Raw genomic sequence first — 19,014 nt, forward strand, 5'->3', positions numbered from 1 at the left:
CGGTTTAAGATGTTTGTGTAGCCTTGCGTCACAGCTGAAATGGAAACTATGTGAAATTCATTCCCAGGAAACCGCGTGGCGAAGCCAAGAAGTGCCGAAAGGTGTACGGCATGGAGAAGAGGGACCTGTGGTGCACAGCGTGCCGCTGGAAGAAGGCCTGCCAGCGCTTCACTGACTGAGCGTTATCCCTCACCCCACTATAAAACGTGCTCGTTTATTGCGGCTGTTCCACGGACTGAGCGCCGGTGTCTCCTGCACACTCTCAGAGCGAACTTCACGAGCTGAGATGTGTCCGTCTGAAGCATGTGGCCTTTTTAATGTCACTGATTCCTCCAGGCCACAAGGGGTGCTCTTTTCTTACCGCTTTTATAGTGGAACACTGAGACTGATAACAGCAAAAAAAGAGAAAAATAATTTTGAAAAAAAGCTTTTGCTGCATTGCATATTAAGGCAAAAAGGAGCTTTTCTTAAGTAATCCAGAAGCAAAGCAGATTTTCCAGGCAGTTTATTATACTTTCATGTTTTGCGTGCGTTCGCTGGAATACAGCTAACGATTTTTCACGATTTTAAGTGTGGCAGACTTTATACATAGCCGTTTTTACTGTTAAAAACTCCCTAAGCTATTTTTGATGGGTGTTATTTTTAACAGTTAACCCTCTTAAACCTGGTTGAACACTTACCGAGCAACTCATCATCACTTAAGCTTCAAACAACTTGTTTTCGTTCCAAATCAAACTGTTTCTGGACCTGCCGCTTCATTTTGCCTACAAGCACTTTTTTAACGGCCATCTCTATTTTGATCAAGCAGAGTACAGTTTAGCACAGCATCGGAAACTGCATGTTGAGCGTTTTAGCAAATAGTCAAGAACTGTTTCAACACATACTGCTAAAGTAATATCTCTAAGCGAGTGGTTATAGTGCAGTGAATGTAAACTGGCCTCTCTCTGCGCTAACGCACCCAAACTACTCTGTCCCTCACAGATCAACAGCCTCTTCATAAGCTATGAGGTTTATTCCTGTCAGTCCACAGTATTAATTCAAGGGCAGGCACTTTAACCCAGCTAACAGACAATCTGCTGTCGAGGGAAGTCATCCCAGTCTAATGTGATCCATAAATCAAGTGTTTTCCAAACAGAAATTGCGAATTCGGCCCACATTATGCTTCCTAAGGAATTATTCGCTCCTCATTATTCACGTAATTGAAAGCGCTTGCTCTGATAACGTGTAGACGTCTTCCACTGTGCTTGCTTTCTTTCATATGGAGGTGATCATGTGCTGTCTTCATGTAAACGGTGTGCACTGTGCTATCTGACCCTCTCAATATGAGTCAAGCAGCTCTCAGCTGTTACACTGCAAACACAAAAAGATATACAAATACCTAAACATCAAGATACATCTGCTTGAGAATAAAAAATGACTTGTTTTCTTAAACATTTATCAGAATTAAGTGTTTGTGCTTAAAGCAAGAACAAAAAAAATCTTGTTTTTCCTTCAAATAGTTTTTTTCTCCTTCTGTTTTTAAGCATAAACTCACGTTTGCTAAAAGTTATTTCTTTGTTTTTATGTTTTTCTTAGAAAATAAGTCATGATATCCAAGTTAATGTATCTTAATTTAAGGGTGTTTAAATATTTGTACTGGAAAACAGGACTCTCGCTGTGTGTATGTGTGTATATATATTGCAGTGAACCCATGAAACACTGACAATCATTGGACATTTGAATGTGATCTGTATCTTAAAGGAACGGTTCACCCCAAAATCAACATTCTGTCATCATTTACTCATCCTCGTGTCGTTTCAAACCTGTTTGACTCGTGTGAAACATAAAAAAGATATTTTAAAAGCATTTTTTGCCTGCACAATTGAAGTTCTGGGGGTCATTGTATGACAGAAATACCAGATGCGGTGAAGCGTTTTATAAAAATATCTCCTTTACACAAAAGAAAAAGTCATACAGGTATGAAACAACATGAAGAATGATTGGGATTTTGGGGTACACTATCCTTTTAAGGTATCTATATAAAGAAACATTTCAAAATATATTTTTATTTTTACATTTGTTATTTTAGAGTCAAATTATTCCTATTATTATTATTTAAAAAAGAAACTCTAATTCCAACCCAAGCTGGTAGTTTTTGTTTCAAAATATTTTGCAGTATTTTTCACCTTCAAGGTATGAGAATTAAATCATGTTTAAGCTTTCATCAGATCAACCAAAACAGCCACTTAAAATGTAGCAGTTCACCCATTAATGACCGGAATCAAAGAAACAATTGGGCAAATGCCAAATGATCGAATTCATCAATCACAGCTTAGAGCAGCTTTGTCTCGTCTTTCCCAGAGGTCAGGAAGGAAAGAGCGTCCCTCTCAAGATCATTACTTTCACTAAGTGCCAATGAGAAGAACAAGAGGGAAAATATATAATTGCACTAACTTATACTGCACAAAACGTAGATTTTTATGTACCCTTTTTTTACGCAGAAATTGAAGTTTTTTAAAAGCAATTGTTTAATGGTTGCCTGTCGACCGACCGCCATGGTTCTCTCATCGGGTCAGGGATGGGCTCTTTATTTGATTTTTTTACTGACCCTGCATCTATAAGCTTTCTTGGCGGTACTTTGCGGACTCGTGTTGGTGCGGGGCTCGCAGTACGTGACGTCAGTCATGTGACTGCAGGTGACTATCATTCAGGCTTGTTTCTAGGGAACATCACTGTCTTGATTCAAATAAAGATCGTTTCCTGTGTTCAACATTGTGGGGGGGGTTTTCATAGGAAATGAATCATGGGAAGATTGGGATTTTAAGCGTCAAAAATCAGACAGTGATGCTTTAAATATAGCTTTGATATGATATAAAATCTATATGAGGATGCCTTTTTTTTGTTAAATGTCACTGTAGTGAATATAACGTGTATATATTCATTGTATATTTTGGGTTTGGGGAAACGGGGAAAAAAGCATCAATGAATGTACAATCTACAAAATGAAACGCCTGTAATCTGAGTTTGTTTTATCAAGCTTCTTTGATTTTCTTTCATGTCAAGTAGTTGGAACAACTCAGAGTTTTTCTTTAGTTTTCGTGTTCAGTTGGCGCTTGCATTGATGCGTTGTCATTGTTTTGTGTGCATCATGGAGTATGTTCTGTTGTGAGGCTGGAGGGACGTTACTCTGGATCATTGCGTCTTTCTGTCCTGCACATTCCCATTGATTGATTTCACGTTAGTTTGTCTGTCTGTTCACCGTTAATCCAACTTCACTGACTGCCTGTTGCTTTCCAGCCAGGATATTAAGCTAAACACCCAAGAAAATGTGTAGAAACTCCTCTTTCTTTCTTTGTGACATTTTCATAATGTTTCAGTGTTCAGAAAACATCATTATAATAATCCTACTATTCAATACAACTCGTGCGATTTCTCTCTTCAGAACAAGTTCTTTTGGCCTTGTTTAACTGGTGAGGTCTTGTCATTCATTGTGTTTTTCGTCATTCTTCATTGGTGGAAATTTGATGCATGTCTTGTATCATCTTTGTACTTTCTTGCTTTATTGGAAGCATTGTTTTTCAGCGGAGTTGAGTGAATGAACGAGAGGATGGAGGTGTTTCTGGTGTTGACTTTTGGTCGGCTGGTGATGAGAGTGTGATTTCTGTGGCTGTAGTGTGGAGATCGAAATAAACATGGATTTCTGAAAGGTGTTTGATTGGAATTGGATTTTTACTTCTTTATTTGTGCAGGTTTATGTTTTTATGTGTGTTAGTGCATGTCTAGAACATAATCTCCAGTTTAACATCTTTTTACATTCCATTGAAATTACATAATGTCTCCACTGCAGATATACACTACCACTTAAAAGTCTGGGGCTTGGGCTGCTTTTCTTTAATTAAGAATAAAAAACAAAACTGTAATATTGGAAAATACTATTCCAATTAAGATTGGACTTGAAAATTAACATTTGCTAAAAATGTACCCTCAAGCCATCCAAGATGAGTTTTTTTTCTTCATCATATTTGTAAAAATGTAGCATTACATCACTGGCTCACCAGTGGATGCTCTGTAGTGAATGGGTGCCGTCAGAATCCAAATCCAGAGTCCAAACAGCTGATCAAAACATTACAGTAATGCACAGACTCCAGTCATTCAATAATAAATTGTGAGGCAAAAAGCTGCAAGTTAATAATAAAATCAAGAAGTTTTTCATTTCTAACCATTTGAGTCTATGACATACTGTAATGACACTTCTTCAAATAAAAAAAAAAAGTGGTCTAGTCTAAATCAGGTAAGAGATATGCACAGATCAAGTGCAGTTTACAAGCAAAAACAGCTCTAAACAAATATGATTTTGATGCGAGAGACAACATGAGATTAACCTTAATGCTGGATTTATTTACTACAAACATGCATTTGTTCACTTCACAACCATTAACTGATGGACTGGAGTATTATGGATTATTGTGATGTTTTTATAAGCTTTTTGGACTCATTCTGATGGCACCCATTCACTGCAGAGCATTCATTGATGAGCAAGTGATTTAATACGACATTTCTACAAATCCCATGAAGAAGCAAACTCATCTACATCTTGGATTGCCTGAGATTTTCATTTTTGGGTTACCTATTTCTTTAATGGTAGTATACATTTTAAAAACAAAATCAGCTTTAACACACAATTATTATTTTTTTATTATACATACAGTATATATTAGTTTCAGCAGTGGTGCTCAATACTGCTTATGGTGTTCAGCCTTTCTGAAGTTTGGTGCTCTACCAAGATTATCATACACAAACTGAATTTTTTTACCTGAAATAATTACAAATGAAAATAGAATTAAGAAATTATTCTGATAAAATAATAATTTGCAGAATACATCATTTGTATGTGCTCTCTATGCTATTATTTGGCCGACAATCAGCTTGATGGTTTCATTCATGTGGATTATTCATTTTTCAATCATGAAAACTCTATTTTTAGAATGACAATGTTATAAAGTAATGTATTTGGTCTTGGCAGACAAGCTACTTGACATACTCTGTGGAAGATGTAGGATTTCGAAGTGAGAAGTGACAGATGCGTAAGTGCAAAGGAGAGAGTTAAACAAAATACTAGTCATGAATTATAAATACAAAACAGGGATTTGTTTAAAACAAAATTAAAAGGTTGGAGGATTCAGATAATTATGATTCTTGGTTCTCGTGAGACTAGCATATTCCCCAATTACACTACACCTATGTCATCCACTGAAACACCACTCTCTAATGAAGAAGTGAACGACAGTTAGAGGAAGCTAGAGATTACGGTTTATAAAGCTTTAAATATGGATATTTTTCTTACACTAATGCATTGATTCATTTCAGAAGGACTTTATTAACCCCTCGAGCTGTGTGGAGCACTTTTTATGACAGATGAATGCACTTTTTTGGGCTTCAAAATCTCAACAGCCATTCACTGCAATTATAAACCTTGCCAAAACATATTTTAACATACCTGTGATTGCATTTGTATTTTTTTTTAAAAAAAGTCATATACACCTAGAATGGCTTAACAGTGAGTAAATAATGGGGTAATTTTCATTTTGGGGTGAACTATCCCTTTAAGGGAAAGTCACACTACAATTTCTGTTCCATTGACTTCCAAGTGTCTGTAGAAATTTGGCATGCTTAAAGTCTAGTGTGTTTATGATGGTGATTCCTGTCTAACCCTTGAGTTTATTTCAAGTGATTCATTAGAGTTAATTGTAAATCTAATTGTAGGGTATCTCCTCAAGCAGGATTCAGCACCCAGTTAAAAATGTTGCTCCTCTAACACGTCCAGGGTATAAAGTCCAGTGAAAGTGGCCCGAATCTGAGCAACTGTTTCAGGTTTGTCAGGGAAGATGCGTTTCAGGACCCCTGGCCAGGCCAAATCCTGCTGCACCTTCTTAGTCTCGGCTGAACGGGTACTGATGTCTGGACACTTGACAGCCAGAGAGCGCAGAGGTGTAGTTTTGGGGTGGTATCTGTTACAGAAGTAGACAATGGCGACCTCAAGACCATCTCTGGAGGTTGAATAGAAAAACAGGGCCTTTATGTACTTTATTCTTTCAAACTCTTTTGAACAATAGTGTATAATAGATCATGAACAGTGAAGGAAATGTTCCTAACTAATGTGTAACATGCTATTTTTAATTAATAAACACTCTACTTGTAAATCATTATACCTGGGGATGATGCTAACGCTGAACTCGTCGGTATATGTTGAAAAGTCTTGCTGTAAAATGATCAACTTTGATGGTAAAGAAGAATAACAAACCATTTATTTAGAAAAGATCACACCCAAATCATTAATAAAGTTTGAATTAAAAGTGTTATTTTGATGCCTCTAGTGCCACTAGATGGAATTGCAAAAATACTGATAGAATAAAAGATTCCCAGACAATCTCCTACTGTTTGGAAAGAGAGATAGTCCCAAATGTTTAGTCTCTGCTTATTTTGCAGGTAGAAAAGACCATATTTTAACATAAAAAACATATTTCACCATTAAAACGTACAAAATAAGGATATCTTAAATCTGGGTTAGGTCTACAGCGCCACCAGGGGCTTTTCCTGTAGGGTACACTGTGAAAATACTTTTTCAAAATTGTAAATAAAGGGCCCTATCTTGCACCCAGTGCAATTGACTTTGTACACCGACGCATGTGTCATTCCTATTTTGCACCTGCGCAAAGCGCGCTTTTCCCTCCACAGAGGCACGTCGCTAAACTAGTGAATGAACTTGCGCTCCCTGGGCGGTTCAGCGCAAAAAAGGAGGCGTGTTCCGGCGCAAACAATCCCTGGTGCTATTTTGTTGTTCCATTAAACAATTGCCCCACTGACCAGAAAAAACCTAGTCTAAAGTCAGTGGCGCGTTGCGCGTTGTTCATTATGCTATTTTAAGGGCGCATGCTTGACCATAATGTATAGCGTGCACAACGCGCATATACTTTGCTCATGTAATCTACACAGATGCAACAGTTATTTTTGCAAATCATAAATTGTTACACTAAAAAAATATTAACACATGAGATGACGGAAATCATTGTGGTGTGCCACGAAGATGTGAAAAAAATAGGCATAAAACTAGCTCACAAATTATTCAGGCTAATTATTCTCCCATCCCCATCCAACACAACTTCTCTGTCTTTCACTGCTCTTACAAGAACATCAGTCTCCTCGGCTGTGAACCGCTCCTGGCGTGCGCCTGGTAAATACACCATAATGATAGCAATCCATAATGGAACTTGCGCACCTGCTTTTAAAGGGAATGTTGGATGACGCTCTGATTGGTTTATTTCACGTTACGCCCAAACCACACCTATGAATAATGAAGCTACTTCAGACCAACCCATTTTAGATTTGCGCCGGGCGCAAGAGCCATTTATCCCGCCGGGAAAATAGCAACAGCGCCGAGACCCGCCCACAAACTTACTTGCGCTTCGCGCTTTGACACTTGCGTTTCAGATCGTTAAAATAGGGCCCTTAATGTGAAACGTACGCTAAAGATCTTTTGGGCCCTATTTTAACGATCTGAAACGCAAGTGTCAAAGCGCGAAGCGCAAGTAAGTTTGTGGGCGGGTCTCGGCGCTGTTGCTATTTTCCCGGCGGGATAAATGGCTCTTGCGCCCGGCGCAAATCTAAAATGGGTTGGTCTGAAGTAGCTTCATTATTCATAGGTGTGGTTTGGGCGTAACGTGAAATAAACCAATCAGAGCGTCATCCAACATTCCCTTTAAAAGCAGGTGCGCAAGTTCCATTATGGATTGCTATTATTATGGCGTATTTACCAGGCGCACGCCAGGAGCGGTTCACAGCCGAGGAGACTGATGTTCTTGTAAGAGCCGTGAAAGACAGAGAAGTTGTGTTGGATGGGGATGGGAGAATAATTAGCCTGAATAATTTGTAAGCTAGATTTATGCCTATTTTTTCACATCTTCGTGGCACACCACAATGATTTCCGTCATCTCATGTGTTAATATTTTTTTAGTGTAACAATTTATGATTTGCAAAAATAACTGTTGCATCTGTGTAGATTACATGAGCAAAGTATATGCGCGTTGTGCACGCTATACATTATGGTCAAGCATGCGCCCTTAAAATAGCATAATGAACAACGCGCAACGCGCCACTGACTTTAGACGGTTTTTTCTGGTCAGTGGCGCAATTGTTTAATGGAACAACAAAATAGCACCAGGGATTGTTTGCGCCGGAACACGCCTCCTTTTTTGCGCTGAACCGCCCAGGGAGCGCAAGTTCATTCACTAGTTTAGCGACGTGCCTCTGTGGAGGGAAAAGCGCGCTTTGCGCAGGTGCAAAATAGGAATGACACATGCGTCGGTGTACAAAGTCAATTGAGTCTAAGACTTGCCAATGTTACTTGCCATTTCTTTGTAAATATTTGTAAAAAATTGCTAGCAGTTTTTGATGTCAAATTATTATTCCTTTCTTTGGTTGAGTGAAAGTTAAAACCAGAGTTAATTGTGGGTTTTATAATCCTCAGATGACAGTGTTTCAACCAAACAGGTAAACATTTCACAAATTAATATGACGTGTTATGCCTCTTAGAAATCCACATTTGACAATAGCTTTAATGTTTCTCAAACAACAGAACGACATTGGCACCAGTGTGACTGGTTTTTATTTGCATAGTGCATAAACATTATATTGACCTATTATTAAACTTTTGTTATAATTTTATAAAGGAAGCTTATTGCCCAGACCTGTCTATATCTATACATTACAAATATGAAGAACACATGTTCTTCATGCAAAAAATGTTAGCCTGAATGCACTGTAAGTTGCTTTGGATAAACGCGTCTGATAAATGCATACATTTATTTAATTTAATTTATTTAAATGTAATGCAGGAATGCGAATGGGTTCCACAAGACAACCTTTCCTGCTCCAAAAGCAAAACAAATGTTTTTAGTGTTTTTTAGTGCTTGTGAATGTCTAAAAGACACACAATACAGAGACGTGCTCTTACTTCAGGAGAGCTTGGCGTCTCTTTGGTCCTCATCAACACCCCAATGAGACTGTACGCAATCTCATTTCAATTTCTTTTACTGTCTATGTACACAATAACACACTGGAGTGATGTAAATATCAGAGCAGTGTGTGCAGAGCACTGGAGGACATTACAAGCAGCACATTACAACCTGCATTTATGATTAACCTACCATTTTCACTCGATGCTAAGATTGATTGCACAATTATCTCTTTTATTTCATTAATATCTGAATCAGTATAGGTCGCTTTTTCGTGTCAACATATGCCCCAATGTCTGAATAGACCCCTTTGGAGGTACTTTTCAACAAAATGATGCCTTTATTATGTCCACGAGTCGGAGTTGCACATCTCACACATCTGTCCTCCAGGTGGCGGTATTGTCTGACGTCGACACACGTGCTGACACAGAAGAAGAGCTATTCTCGCGAGGCTGCCATCTTCGCGATTTAATGTTTCCAATATGGCTGCCTCCTCGAGTAGTGCTGCCGTTGTTAAACAGAGTGATCTTTCTTCACCATGTGAAGAAACAGAGGAGGAATCGGAGTTTTGTCCGGGTTTTAAGGATGTCGATGCATTTGTCAAGGTCGGTGGATCGTTTGAATGTGTGAATGTGGGCGTCAGCGCTGTAACTAGCTGTTACACATAGCGGCCATGTGTGCACGCGCAGTTACGCTCGAGATGTTAATGTAACGTTAGCTGTTCGCTGGTTTGTGTTTGACAGCACGGTCTGGGAGCGGTGGTCTCTGCCACGAAAGCGTCTGCAGCTCTTCCAGCAGCCGGAGATGAGTTTGATCTGTACCGCAGCTTCCCTTCCTTCCAGCAGTTCTGCGCCTCACAGGGAGACCAGCTCTTACACTGGTGAAACACACTTACTACAGCACTGCTGCGACACGCACACACACGCATATATCTATCTATCTATCTATCTATATTTTCTTTACTTGGTCCTAAAAAGGTTTTAAGTTATTAAATATAGAAGACTAAAAAGAAACCCCTGTTAGTTAAGCAGTCCTAACCTGAATGTTCTTCTAGAAATCAAACATAAAACATGCCTAGATGCATGCTAGCTCACAATAGGCCCAGAATAATTCATAATATAAGATAATTCTACAATTTATATTCATGAATAGATGCTTATCTGGGATATACGAATCTATTCAGTCTATAAGAACACAATATACTTATTCCAATGATATCATACTGGATAAACTTTCTATCAGATCTGTTTTTTTCTTTTATAGGACTATTAACAGAAATAAAAGTTCTGCGATAGAAACATAACTTCTGTTTGTCCTCCCAGACATTGCATGTATGAAACATGAATAAATGCTTTATGATGTTTATTCTAGTATTAGTGTTCATTAACTGGAGGCTTCTCTCTGTGTGTGTTTCTCTCACAGTATGAGTCAGATCATGCAGTATCATGGCTGTCGGTCTCACATGAGAGACAGGAACAGACTGACCGGGCTGGAGGACAGGTTTGACCTGGTGGTGGACTCAAACGATGCCATCCTTGAGAAAGTGGTACGAGGCTTGCACTGGGACACATTCATGCTTCAGGGGCCGGTTGCATAAAAGGTTTAGACTAGTCTTAAAAGTTAGCCATCTAATTTTGCTCTAAGACTCAAGGTGGAAACTTGGTTACATAAAAATGTAGCTGAATCCAAAATCTAAGACCGATTACCTCTCGTTTAACTGCTAGTTGCTCAAACTGGTTCTTCAGACACTGTATTAACTATAGAGGCTAAGTTTATGCAGTTTCTCGCGCTGCAAGTCTCTTCTGTCCTGTCACATGTGTAACCCTGCTAAATGCCGTGTGATGTGTGTTCAGGGCATCCTCCTGGACGAGGCGTCCGGTGTGAGCCGCACACAGCAGCCGGTGATGCCTGCAGGATATCAGCCGCCAAAGATCGTGGTGTCCAGCTGGAACCGCAGGGTTCGTCTCTCAGCTCATCCTTGTTGGAGGGAAGTTGTTAGTTTAACTTGATCACATGTTTTGATAGCAGCTTTTCTTCTCCTTGCAGGGAGGAGAGCGCAGGGATGAGACCTTTCACCTTCTACATGCTAAAAACATTCAGCGGCCGCAGCTCAAGTTCAAGGAGAAAGTGGACAACAGCAACACTCCATTTGTCTCCAAAATTTTCATCAAACCCAATGCAGTTAAGCCTCTGCCCACATGTGAGTGTGTTGAGAAACCCTCAGTGATAACATCGCTTTATTCTGATGTTCACAGTCTTTAAAAATTAGTGCTGTCAAACGATTAATCGCATCCAAACTAAAAGTTTTTGTTTACATAATATGTGTGTATATTTATTTATATATAAATACAAACACATGCATGTGCATATATTTCAGAAAAATGTTGTTTGAAATATATTTATATCTAATATAAAATATAAGAATGAATGTATAAATGTATAAACATGTTAAACTTGTGTTTATATGTACATAATAAATATAAACCGTACACACACACCCATTATGTAAACAAAAACTTTTATTTTGGATGCGATTAATCATGATTTTGACCAGTTGATGGGAATAGTTTTCTTAAAATGCATTAGAAATTCTGAATAATTTGTAATATATAATTATTCACGGTATTTAGAAGTGACCACAATAACATTATCGTGCATATTCATTACCGTAATATAATCGCATTACCGAATACCGGCATGTCTCTCTCTCTCTCTATGTAAATATATACATGTAAATGGTTTCAAAATGTATACTGTATGTGTCTGTCTTATATACACACACAAATTATACAAACAAAAACTTATTTTGGATGCAATTAACAAATTGTTGGCCAGTGCTAATAAAAAATTTAAAAATAATACAAAAAAGTTTTGATGTTATTCAAATTAGTTTAAATAATTTGTGTTAAATACTGATATTGTTTTAAAAAGATAAATAACATGCATTAAATAAAATTTTAAATGGTAGTTCAAAGATTTTTAATATTATATAATAATTCCATTAATTAAATAGTAATGTGTTCAAATTCTAAAATGTATGCCTAGATTTTGCCAACAAACACATCCGTAAGGAGCGACCGGAGGATCTGGACGTTCCTGCTGCGCTGGCTGATTTCATCCATCAGCAGAGAACTCAGGAGCATGTGGACGACATGTAAGACCAGACTTATGTGATTCATCCCGTTTAAAGAGCTCCATTGTGTGTTTGCTAGTTACTTGACATCAGTGTTTAATATTAACGTATTTTCCGGACTATAAGTCGCACTTTTTTTCATAGTTTTGTCTGGTCCTGCGACTTCTAGTCAGGTGCGACTTATTTATTACAATTAATTTGACATGAACCAAGAGAAATGAACTAAAAATTAACTAAGAGAAAACATTACCGTCTCCAGTCACGAGAGGGCGCTCCTGTAGTCTACACTGAAGACATAGAGCGCCCTCTCGCGGCTGGAGACGGTAATGTTTTCTCGTTTCTAAATAAATGCGACTTATAGTCCAGTGCAACTTGTATATGTTTTTTTCCTCATCATGACGTATTTTTAAACTGATGCGACTTATACTCAGGTGCGACTTATAGTCTGAAAAATATGGTAGTCTTCTTTTAAATGGACTGTAATGCTGTTTTCCAGGTTTTCTCACCCTTATCAATATGAATTGGATCATCTGGTCATGCCGGAGAGTCTGAAGTGTAAACCTGACGTCCAGGTGAATGTCTTGATCATCCGGTTTTATTTTCAGGAACTGTGATGAGTGTTTTCAATCATTGAGGCATTTTCTTTGTGTTTTAGATGTATAAACCTCTTGCCGAGTGCTCTTGTCAGTTCATCAACACTTTAGATGAGCTCGTCGCTCTGAATGAGAAGCTAGCCAAGGTGTCGGAGTTCGCTGTGGACCTGGAGGTATGACGGATTCAGCTTGTCATGCTGTTTAGTCGTCGTGTTTCACTTTAGGTGTTCAATCCGCACCAATTCTCTGTTTACAGCATCACTCCTACAGAAGCTTTCTGGGAATCACGTGTCTGATGCAGATATCCACACGAGAGGAGGATTTCATCATAGACACGCTGGAGCTGCGCAGTCAAATGTACATCTTAAACGAGACTTTCACCGACCCTGCCATCGTGAAGGTGACCGACTTTAATACTATGCTCCTCTAATAGATTTACCCACTTGGATTTGTGTGTGTGTGTGTGTATGAAACTAAATGAAACCATATTTTCATTCATTGATAAAATGTCACATCAAGGATATGAAATGTGCTGTGAATGCCATGTGATGATTGCTGTGGTTCATGTTGTTTGGTGCATGCCTCACATGTCGCTCCTGCAGGTGTTTCACGGGGCCGACTCTGACATCGAGTGGCTACAGAAGGACTTTGGTCTTTATGTGGTCAACATGTTCGACACCCATCATGCTGCACGCTGCCTAAACCTCGGCCGAAACTCCCTCGACCATCTCCTGAAAGTCTACTGCAGTGTGAACTCTGATAAACGCTACCAGCTGGCAGACTGGAGGATACGGTAAGCCCAACGCTCAATACATTCTGTTTGTCTGATAGCTGTAACAGTCATTGTGGTAATACTAGTGTGTGTGTTGTGTGTTTGTAGACCGTTGCCGGATGAGATGTTGAAGTACGCTCAGGCAGACACTCACTATCTGCTGTACGTGTACGATCGAGTCCGGACTGACCTGTATGATACAGGCAACGGCAAACCCACCCTCATTCAGCAAGTCTGGGATAAAAGCAGAGACCTGTCGCTCAAGGTATGGACTGCTTTCTTCATACCAACATATTACAATTACATTCAGTCATTTAGCAGACGCTTTTATCCAATGCAACTCACAAATGAAGACAATGGAAGCAATCAAAGGAGGGAACATTTAATGTAAAAGTCTGTGGAAGTGATTTTGTGCTTCTTTGGGATGGTACAATAAAGCTTCTAGAGGCACATAACTCTGAAGTAATGCATTCAGTGGTTTTGTTGGAAAACATTAATGCCTTGAATTGTATGTGAAGTGCTAAATGGTCAATATGAAGCTGGGCGTGTAGGAGGACAAAAGTGAGGGAGGAAAAAGTTTTAAAGAGCATACAAGAATTAGAGGAATTGTTAATTAATTAATTAAATTAACACCCCAAATGCACAGAAACTATAAAACGATATATTTATTTTGTTGTGGTAATGACTTTGAATCAGTTCAACTGAATCAATTAAAGAAACCAGCTTAATATAGTGATTAAGTGTTTCAAATGAAGTTCTGAATATTTCTACGCCCCTCTTGTCTTTCTCTTTAGAAATACGTGAAGCCTATTTTTACGGAGGACTCGTACATGGAGCTGTACCGCAAGCAGAAGAAGAGCTTCAACACACAGCAGCTGGCGGCCTTCAGACTGCTGTACGCCTGGAGAGATAAACTGGGACGGGAGGAGGATGAGAGCACTGGGTAACGTCCGCTCACAGATAGTAGACGGGTTACTGTGTAGCTGCTGGGATTCATGAGTGTTGTTCCTCCACAGATATATCTTACCCAACCACATGATGATGAAGATCGCCGATGAGCTTCCAAAGTAAGAAGAATTACATTTTCATTTAAAGTTGCGCACGTGTGAGGCCTTTTGCTTTCTTGAAACTAAACTAATTGAATGTAATTTAGGTTTTTGTGAGCATTTTCACATTTCTTAACTCTTAGGCAAGGCAAGTTTATTTATATAGCACATTTCGTACACAATGGTAATTCAAAGTGCTTTAAATAAAAGAAAGTAAAATAATCATGAAGAAAAATAATAACAAAAATAAAAGAAGCAATTTTAAAACATTTAAAAACAGAAAATGATTTTACATAAAAATAAATACAGTAAAATAAAAAACAGTGAAAATATAGTGCAATCTATTCGGACATAGCACAGTGCTCATTCAATAAATGCACAGCTAAACAGATGAGTTTTGAGTCTAGATTTAAATGTGACTAGTGTTTTAGCACATCTGATCTCTTCTGGAAGCTGATTCCAACTGCGGGCAGCATAGTAACTAAAGGCAGACTCCCCTTGTTTTGTGTGAACCCTTGGTATTTCTAACTGACTTGATCCTAGTGATCTGAGTGGTCTGTTATGTTTATATTCAGTGAACAAATCTGCAATGTATTTCGGTCCTAGGTCATTGAGTGACTTATAGACAAGTAAAAGTACTTTAAAATCAATCCTAAATGTAACTGGAAGCCAGTGTAAGGACCTGAGGACTGGTGTGATATGCTCAGATTTTCTGGTTCTAGTCAGTATCCTGGCAGCAGCGTTCTGGATGAGCTGCAGCTGTCTAATGGTCTTTTTGGGAAGGCCAGTGAGGAGCCCATTACAATAGTCCACCCTGCTGGTGATAAAGGCATGAACCAGTTTCTCCAAGTCTTGACTGGAAACAAAACATCTAATTCTTGCAATATTTTTTAAATGATAGTATGCTGATTTAGTTACTGCTTTGACATGACTACTGAAACTAAGGTCTGTCTCCAGAATCACACCAAGATTCCTGACTTGATTTTTATTTGAATGACCCCTAGAGTCAAGGTATGCATTCACCTTGAAAAGTTAATCTTTGTTTCCAAATGCAATGACTTCAGTTTTTTCCTTATTTAACTGAAGATAGTTCTGGCACATCCAACTATTAATTTCATCAATGCATTGGCAGAGGGAGTCAATGGGGCTGTAGTCGTTTGGAGATAAGGCTAGGTAAATCTGGGTATCATCAGCATAGCTGTGAATGTGGTTCTTTCTCATTATTTGACTTAGTGGAAGCATATACAGGCTAAACAAGAGCGGTGCAAGAATTGAGCCTTGTGGGACTCCACATGTCAAGGACGTCCACTTAGACTTATGCTCTCCTAGACTCACATCTTAGAATGAAAGTGGACTTAAGTTTGGTCAGCTTAGTTTGACTGGACTAGTGCATTTCTATTATTGAAATGTTGTATTCTTTTGAAGGCTGTGAATAAATGTGGTGTTGTCCCCTCTCTAGGGAGCCTCAGGGCATCATCGCGTGCTGTAACCCCACTCCACCTCTAGTACGCCAGCAGATCAATGAGCTTCATCAGCTGCTCAAACAGGCTCGAGAGACCCCTTTACTCAAGGTGTGCGCTCAGACAAACACTGTATAACTCATAGACTCGGCTAGTTTCACTTCAGTTTGTAAGATGAAATTCTAGACCATGAATTTGAATGCTCTCTCTTTTTAGGCAGAGGTACTTGCTGAAAAGAGGAAATCGATGACCCCTAAAAGAAAGGTGTGTTGACTGATCTTCAGCATTGTTTTCTGAGGATCCAAACTGGTAGAAGAAGCAGCTATGTTAGTGTTTATTTCTAACTGCCCCTCTTGCTGTTGTATCCTAGCCACAGACGATTTTATTCGGACCGCATGACACCTCCCGCTCGTCTGAAAGTGATTTCCTGGACCTCTCCTCTTTCGGTAGGTCTAGATATTATGAAGACCTCGTGATTTGAGTGATTTGTGTTATTTTGAAACCACCAATCGACATTTTCTCCACAAATCTAGAAACTCCAACCAAACCGGGAGTGCTGTTTTCAGAGGAAGAGGATGAAAGCATGAACCAAGAGGAAAAGGCCTTGCACGGCCTGATAGCTTCAGCAAAAATCAGCCTCTTCGCGGTAGGACATTTGAAAAGAAATACAGAGACACTTGTCTCTTGTTCAGCATGTGTGTCTGCATGCATTATAACGTCTAGCAGAAGTTTGATCTGTAAATGTGTGTAATGTATCACTCGTCAGTTTGTTTTGGGAGCGCTTGTGTGAGTTGAGGATGTTTTTTTGTCACTTGTATTTGAGAAGGACGATGAGGAGGAGGCAGCTCCTGCTCATCTGACTGTGGCACAACAAAAAGCTCACAGCATCATGGGGTCCTTTGAGAACCCCTTCAGAATGGTACAGTACTTCAGTTTAGTTCATGCCTTTTGCCAAGCTGTACTGCATACATACTCATTCACTAACACTCGTTTTCAGTATTTACCATCAAAGGACATTCACATTTCCAAGAATGCCAAGTATGACCCCTCTTCAAAGATTTATGAGGTATACTTTCTTTTTTACATACCTTTATGAATAATAATAATAATAATAATGTTCCATTATGTAGAGAGAAAAGTAATTGATATGTAACTATATTGACTAATTTTGTTGTGTTTATTACAGATTCATAACCGGTGGAAGTTACAGAGTATTGAGCAGCAGCAGAAGGAGGCGCAGGAGAAACAGCAGGCGAAAGAACAGGCCAAGAAAGCTCAAGGTACAAACACCGTTCTGTAGAAACTCGGTGTAGTCTGCTAACTCTGAGGTGATTAGTTTGTGCTGAAATGTCTGTGTTGGTCTTTCAGAGGAACGAAAGAAAGCCAAACTGAGCTACCAGGAGTCGCTGCAAAATGTTCACACTGTCCGGGAGCAAGTAGCGGTGAGGAAGCGCCGGCTCACACACTTTACAAGCGGTGTTTGCTTCTCTTCCTTTTACACTAACAGGTTTTGTTGCTCTTGTGTTCTTAGGAAGCAAAGCAGGCTGGGCAGAAAAGAGAGCGAGCTGCCAGTGATGCTGGTGAAGAGAGTCTCAAACCAAAAATGAAAGTCTCAAAGACTGCTAGTGAGACACCTGTGGCCGATCAGTCGACAAAACCTGCTCAGAAAAAAAAGAAGCAGAAAAAAGCTCAAGAGCCGGAAGTTCCCGAACAAGACTTTAAACCTTTTGACTACAGCCAGTCAAGTTTTAAAGTATTTGATGGTAAGGCACCTGCGTTCTGTTCTCTCGTGTGTTTTTCCTGTTGGTTCAGTCTTCATTGCTTGTGTTTTATCCACACAGGCAAATCAAAAGAGAGTTCACAGTTTGATCCAAACAGACAAGCACGTGGACCCAAGCAGAAGGTATTCACCTGTTTTCAATCTACAAGTGTTGACTCTTTAAGCTGTGCAGGATCTCTGAGTTTTTGCCAACTTTAATTTTCAGAAAAAAGGACCGAAGAAAAACGCTGTGGGAGGCAGGAGCATGTCTTATGTCCCTGACAAATCTGACAGGTAACACACACACACACACACACAGATAGAATCAAGAAATAAATCATTGCTGGATAACAACAAAACAAAAAAACTATTTGTTATTTCTGTTTGCAGAGGGTTTCGTCACAACTGGCCCAAGAGATAAACCTTCGACTAATGGATTTGTTTTCCTTTTAAAAAGCGTTCTTTGTAACACCGATATTATTTGCAGACTGAATTATTTGTCATGACTGTGCTCGTACACATTAATTTGTGGTATTTGATCCATCATTAAATTGAGATTTTAAAAACATTTTTCATTAAATTAAGTTTTTATTTGAAGCTTAGATGTTTAGAATTTTTTTTTTCTTTGCAAATTTAAAAGGTAGGGAAGACGTGTAGTTTCCAGAGATATTTTTTGTTCTACTGGTAGAAACTCTCTTCGCGTCCTGATAGCGTTCATGAATTGAAGTGATCTGTGGCAGGGTTCGTCCAATCGCTCGATTCCGTCCGAATGCAATGATATGATTTGCATGCTAATGTAGCTAGCTCAGCCAGAGCTAGACGGTGAGTTTAGACGGTGTTGAAAAAATAAGATGAGCTGAAGCCAAAATGCAAAGACTTGACGAAACAGACAAACATCAGGAAAAAAAGAAAGTGTTTTTGCAAAATGGTGGAATTCACCTATGTGTTCGTTTCAATCGATGCAATGAACTTGCTACGTTTATTCTCAACAGGTAGGCTAAACTTCAAATTATTATAATTTTTTTATATATATCTTGCCACTTTTAGTGACAATAGCCTACGTTTTTCCGTTGAGGCATGCCTTCACTTTTATAAACCCCAAGATGAGCGAAAGGGGTGCAATCTGTTGATTTCCAAGTTTTTATGACCGAAACCTACAACACTTTGAGACATTAAAGTGTGCTTGTGCCAACCTTCTTTGAAACATTTCTTGGTTTGATAATATATCTTAAAGACATTCGTGTCTAAACGCTTTTATTGG

General features: G+C 39.0%; 2 protein-coding genes across 4 annotated transcripts in view; both read left to right on the forward strand.

The window, feature by feature from the left end:
• The window catches only part of slc2a4rg (SLC2A4 regulator), a 56,960-nt gene extending 53,263 nt beyond the window's left edge, over nt 1–3,697 (forward strand). For both annotated transcript variants that reach the window (XM_026199371.1, XM_026199372.1), the window contains one exon: nt 68–3,697. In XM_026199371.1, the coding sequence (XP_026055156.1) occupies nt 68–179 (112 nt within the window). In that variant the 3' untranslated portion in view covers nt 180–3,697. The remainder of the gene's footprint in view (nt 1–67) is intronic.
• A 5,741-nt stretch (nt 3,698–9,438) lies between these two features.
• Nucleotides 9,439–18,333, forward strand: exosc10 (exosome component 10). 2 transcript variants are annotated; one of them, XM_026199373.1, is made up of 25 exons: nt 9,439–9,595; nt 9,734–9,870; nt 10,413–10,536; nt 10,844–10,948; nt 11,037–11,190; nt 12,036–12,144; nt 12,620–12,695; nt 12,779–12,889; nt 12,973–13,116; nt 13,319–13,509; nt 13,597–13,753; nt 14,283–14,431; nt 14,505–14,555; nt 15,994–16,105; nt 16,211–16,258; nt 16,365–16,440; nt 16,528–16,640; nt 16,818–16,913; nt 16,992–17,060; nt 17,181–17,274; nt 17,363–17,436; nt 17,526–17,757; nt 17,836–17,897; nt 17,980–18,047; nt 18,144–18,333. In XM_026199373.1, exons 1-25 carry the CDS (start codon nt 9,473–9,475, stop codon nt 18,172–18,174), a joined length of 2,706 nt encoding a protein of 901 aa, XP_026055158.1. In that variant the 5' UTR covers nt 9,439–9,472; the 3' UTR covers nt 18,175–18,333. The 2 variants fall into 2 exon arrangements, with proteins under 2 accessions (XP_026055158.1, XP_026055159.1); XM_026199374.1 differs by having other exon boundaries at nt 16,821–16,913.
• Nucleotides 18,334–19,014: the final 681 nt, after the last annotated feature.

Source organism: Carassius auratus, chromosome 23, assembly GCF_003368295.1.
Source record: "Carassius auratus strain Wakin chromosome 23, ASM336829v1, whole genome shotgun sequence".
NCBI lineage: Eukaryota > Metazoa > Chordata > Actinopteri > Cypriniformes > Cyprinidae > Carassius > Carassius auratus.

Coding starts and splice junctions, on each gene's coding strand:
- exosc10 (XM_026199373.1), top strand. CDS start 9,473: ATGGCTGCCTCCTCGAGTAGTGCTGCCGTTGTTAAACAGAGTGATCTT. Junction 11,191..12,035: donor AGTTAAGCCTCTGCCCACAT/GTGAGTGTGTTG, acceptor ATGTATGCCTAG/ATTTTGCCAACAAACACATC. Junction 13,754..14,282: donor GCAGAGACCTGTCGCTCAAG/GTATGGACTGCT, acceptor CTTTCTCTTTAG/AAATACGTGAAGCCTATTTT.